The sequence below is a fragment of the Anastrepha obliqua genome, chromosome 3 (assembly GCF_027943255.1).
Source record: "Anastrepha obliqua isolate idAnaObli1 chromosome 3, idAnaObli1_1.0, whole genome shotgun sequence".
NCBI classification, from domain to species: domain Eukaryota; kingdom Metazoa; phylum Arthropoda; class Insecta; order Diptera; family Tephritidae; genus Anastrepha; species Anastrepha obliqua.
Genome location: NC_072894.1, coordinates 68,276,184 through 68,281,267, shown reverse-complemented (window position 1 = coordinate 68,281,267; position 5,084 = coordinate 68,276,184). Strand labels below are relative to the sequence as shown.

General features: G+C 36.5%; 1 protein-coding gene across 1 annotated transcript; it reads left to right on the top strand.

The window, feature by feature from the left end:
- The first annotated feature begins 3,538 nt into the window (after positions 1–3,538).
- On the top strand, positions 3,539–4,809 carry LOC129242834 (uncharacterized). Its single transcript, XM_054879699.1, has one exon. It carries the CDS (start codon positions 3,661–3,663, stop codon positions 4,807–4,809), a length of 1,149 nt encoding a protein of 382 aa, XP_054735674.1. The 5' UTR covers positions 3,539–3,660.
- Positions 4,810–5,084: the final 275 nt, after the last annotated feature.

The window sequence follows — 5,084 nt, the reverse complement described above, 5'->3', positions numbered from 1 at the left end:
TTAAAATTACTGAATTTCGTGACGGCAACCTTTGCCTTTTACTTAAAGACAAACCAACAGCGGAAAAACTCATACGTACAAAATCTCTACATGGTGTTTGTGAGGTGAAAGCAAAATATCATGATAAACTGAACCATACAAAAGGTACCATTTACGCCCCATGTCTAAATGACCTAAGTGAGGATGAAATTGTAAAGGGCTTAGCTGACCAAGGTGTTGTAGAGGTTTATAAATTTTCCAAACTTATTGACGGAAAACAAAAACACTCCGGAGTATGTCTCCTAACTTTCGACAAATTCCACCTTCCGAATAGAGTCGATATCACATGGCATTCAGTAATGGTTAAACCTTATTTCCCAAACCCAATGCGGTGTAAGAATTGCGGTAAACTCAATCATACGATGAAACGATGCAATAACCCACAAATGTGCCAACAATGCAATCTCCCCTCTCATGACCCCCAAAAATGTACCCGAACAATGTGCACAAATTGTTCCGGAAATCATCCAGCATATGATAAGCTTTGTCCAAAATACCAACAATCTAAAGAGATTTTAAAAATCCAAGTTGAAAATAAATGTACAATGAAAGAAGCAATTACACTGTACAAAAACCAAATTCCTTCAATTATTGGTGGCCCCTCTTTCGCTTCTGTCACACAAAATTTTAACACACTTAATCAACAACAACAAAATGACTCATCACAATCTCTAAACAGTTCAAAAACAAATAATTTACCTCCAACTGAACCACAACAACTAAATCCTAATTTACCAAATAATACCTCTCAACAAAACATAGAACAAAACATAAATCATGATAATCCTCTCAGTAATATTCTCACCCAATTAATTTCCAACCAACAACATACAGGCAACACAACCACTTACTTCACCCACGAAAATATTTATCAACAATTCAATGCATTGACAGCAAACAACTCAATCAACAACGATAACCCTTTTTCTCCTGCTGATCCTCTACCAGCTCTCCCAATTGAGCAACAAGATGTTAATATGGAATCAAAAACAAATACAGAATTACCTCACTAATTTTCTTTATAACCAACTACACCATTTTTGTCGCGCATAAAAACACTAGTCTACCTTCACAATGATCTCGGTACTTCAATGGAACATTAATGGATATTTCAATAATTACCACGAATTGCTATTACTAATAAAAGAACTCCACCCATCCCTTTTATGCTTACAAGAAACTCATATCCCTCACAATAAGAAAGCATACCCTCCAAGCGGATATGAAGCCCATTTTTTCAATTCACCCCAAAACCTATATGGTAAACAAGGTGTTGCCATTTTAGTTAAAAGAGGAATACCTCACAAAATTCTGTTTACTGACGATGATCTTCTGAGTATTGCTGTAGAAATCTCGCATAACCCAAAGCTCACTATCATTAATACATACATACCACCAAATAAACTATTTTCACATACACATATATTTGAAATTTTAAATAAGGCAACTGGGCCCAGGCTATGGTTAGGCGACGTGAATGCCTGGAGTCCTCTGTGGGGCTCATCATCTGTTAATGACAGAGGCGCTATTATTGAAGACTCTTTGTTATCGACTGATATGGTTGTACTAAACGATGGAAACCCCACTCACTTTTCAACTCATCATACTTTCACGCACGTCGATATAACAACATGTACACCAAATTTGGTACCTCTCAGTACATGGAAAATAATCGATGACCTTCACGGAAGTGACCATTTTCCTATTGTTATTGAAATAGTATCCAATAAGGAGCACAACAAAAACAAATGTAAGCCTAAATTTTTAACAGACAAAGCAGATTGGGCTAAATATCAAGAAATGTGCACAAATATATCCACGAAGTACCCGGTTTCAACTAATATTAATAAAGAAGCAGCCTCAATAAAAAAAGTTATTTGTACTGCAGCTCACTTTTCCATTCCGCAGACAAAAAACTTCAGCCTAACACGATATACGCCATGGTGGAATAGTGATTTACAAAAACTACGAACCCTAAAGCAAAAGAGTTGGTACAAATATAAATGTACACGAGATTTTCACGATCTTTTATTATACAAACGTAACAATGCCATTTTCAAACACGAAGCAAAAAAAGCAAAACGCAATGCTTTCGAAGACTTTACTTCTAACATTAACCCGCAAAGCAGCACAAAGAAAATTTGGCAGGACTTAGGGCGCCTATCGGGCATTAGGAGATCAAACGCCATAACCTGTATAAATACTCCAAACGGTATATATACCGACCCTAGTAATATAGCGAACGAATTTGCAAATTATTGGAGCTCCTACTCTAAAAATTCCAACTTTTCGAATGAGTTCATAGAAAAAAAGAATAGCATTACTAACCGACTTTATAAACCTGAAGGGAAACTAAGTATCTCTGCAAAATATCTGGAGTCTGATATCACTACTGACGAGTTTGAGAGAGCCGTCGCCAACTCTAAGGGGAAAACACCAGGCCTTGATAGGATATCATACCCTTTGTTGAAAAACTGTCCTTCTCCCTTTAAAAAAAGGATAGTAAACTTGTACAACGAAATTTTTGCGCAAGGTGTTTACCCACAGAGTTGGAAGGTAGCAGACGCAATACCAATAGCTAAACCTCTCAAACCGCAGTTGGAAATTAGCAGCTACCGTCCCATATCCTTATTACCCTGCTTAGGAAAGATATTAGAAAAAATATTAGCCAAAAGGATTATGTGGTTTTCAGAAAAAACTAAGTCAATTAGCGCCAACCAAGTAGCATTCAAAAAAGGGCATGGTACTTTAGACGCTCTACTACATTTCGAACACTCCGCGGCAACCGCAATCGCCAATAAGGGGCATTTAACAGCTCTAAGTCTAGATTTCGAGAAGGCATACGATCGTATCGGTGCACATAACGTCCTTCAAGAACTAGCCAACTGCAAAGTAGGCCCAAAAATTTACAACTTTGTTAAAACGTTTTTGAGCAATAGAAAATTCCGAGTTAAACTCAATAATAACTACTCACACTGCGTTCCGTTAGAAAATGGTATACCTCAAGGCTCTCCAATATCAGTCACAATATTTATGAACGCTTTTAATAAAATTAGCCAAATTATATCCCAGTTCCCAGTAGAACATTGTATTTATGCAGATGACGTTCTGATTTTTTCAAGAAGATTCGATTTGACGCAAGTCAAAGATACTTTTACAGAAATCTTAAACAAAATTTCTGAATGGTCTCTCACATCGGGAGCCAACATATCATTTCAAAAATGTAACACTTTACATATTTGCCACAAAAAAACATGTGATGGATTTAATTTAAGATACAACACTCAAATACCAAATGTAAATAAACTTAAGATTTTAGGTATCATATTTGACGCCAAATTTAACTTTAAGGAGCATTGTTTAGTTTTAAGAAAAAAGTTATTTGATAAACTAAGTATTATTAAATTCCTCTCATCGCAAAAATCAAATATTCATCCGAATATCCTAATCAACACAACTAAGGCTCTACTCCTATCAGCCATTGATTACGGCCTTCCAATATATGGGCACCACGCTGGAAACTCACTTAAAAAACTTTACGCGCCATACCATTCGGCTATCAGACGCAGCATCAGAGCTTTTCCCACAACGAATACAAAGAATATACTTGCTGAAACTGGCATGCCACATATCCAAGAAAGACTCGAATTGAGCACATTACGACTGATACCTAAACTTTTTTATACCCATAATCCGATATTACACAACAAAGTAAAACAAGCGGTTACGCGAAAACGGCATATAAAAAAGCAATCAGTCATCCATCGGGTTGTTCAAAAGACAGCGCATCTTGAGCCTGACATAAAACCAAGGTGCTTAAAAATCAGCAAACATCCCCCATGGGCGCTACATTCCTCTTTTTTGGTAGACGAATTAATGTGCTTTCCAAAGCACAACACCTGTGCAGATACTTTCAAACAAGTTTTTACGAGTCGAAAACACCAACTTCACTCCAACGGTTGGAGTTTCATATACACCGACGGATCAAAAGATTATGCTAATACCGCGTATGCAGTCGTTTCTGACGATTCTTGTATTATAAGCAAAGGGTTGCTATTACCCTACTGCTCCATTTTCTCAGCCGAAGCCTATGCTGTGAAATCAGCAGCAAAATGGGCGGTAACGTCAAAAGGAAAATACACCATATGCACCGATAGCCTCTCAACAATAATGGCGATTCAGAACCCAAATAACGTAAGCCCGCTAATTGCATGTATTCGAGATACCCTGATTGCATATAAGACTAAAATAAAATTAATGTGGGTACCGAGCCACTGCGGTATCCATGGCAACGATGTAGCCGATAAGGAAGCTAAAAAGGTACCACATATGCCCTGCTACTACGTAGAGACAAACGAGAAAAATGATATATTACGCTATATTTACAAAATGAAAGAAAATCAACAAAAAGAGTTATGGAGCACTTACAATAACCGGTATCGCCTTATTAATCCTAACAAAACTAAAACAGCCTACCCTACAACATGTAGTATTCCAGCGCTCAAAGTTTTCTCAAGACTACGCCTCGGACATTGTGCACTTTCACACCAACATCTTCTCAATAGAAGCTACGATCCAGGTTGCGCTTATTGTAACAGCACATCAACATCTACGCTACACATCCTGGATACATGCCCAGCACTCAGCAAGATCAGGGGAGAAATATTTTCATCGAACACACCATCAGAGCTTTTAAAAGCGCCTACTGCAGAAAATATTTCAATAATATACAAATATATCAGCAAAGCTAAATTAAGTAACAAAATTTAATGAACTTAAACTATCAAATTTAATTTTGGTTGTACAAATTAAAATTATTTATACTAATACTAATATAGTAGCATCTATTATATACACTAAGCAGCTGAAGGCATTGTTGCTAGTGCTGCCACAAATATGTAATATATTTATTTATAAGTATATTTCATTATATTAAATAAATAAATAATTATATATAAAATATATTTAAGTATTGGGCTCTACATGATACTCCATGAAATACTTAGGATGGTGGCCTACTGCACATTTTTGGCATTTGTATTTTG

Coding starts and splice junctions, on each gene's coding strand:
- LOC129242834 (XM_054879699.1), top strand. CDS start 3,661: ATGCCACATATCCAAGAAAGACTCGAATTGAGCACATTACGACTGATA.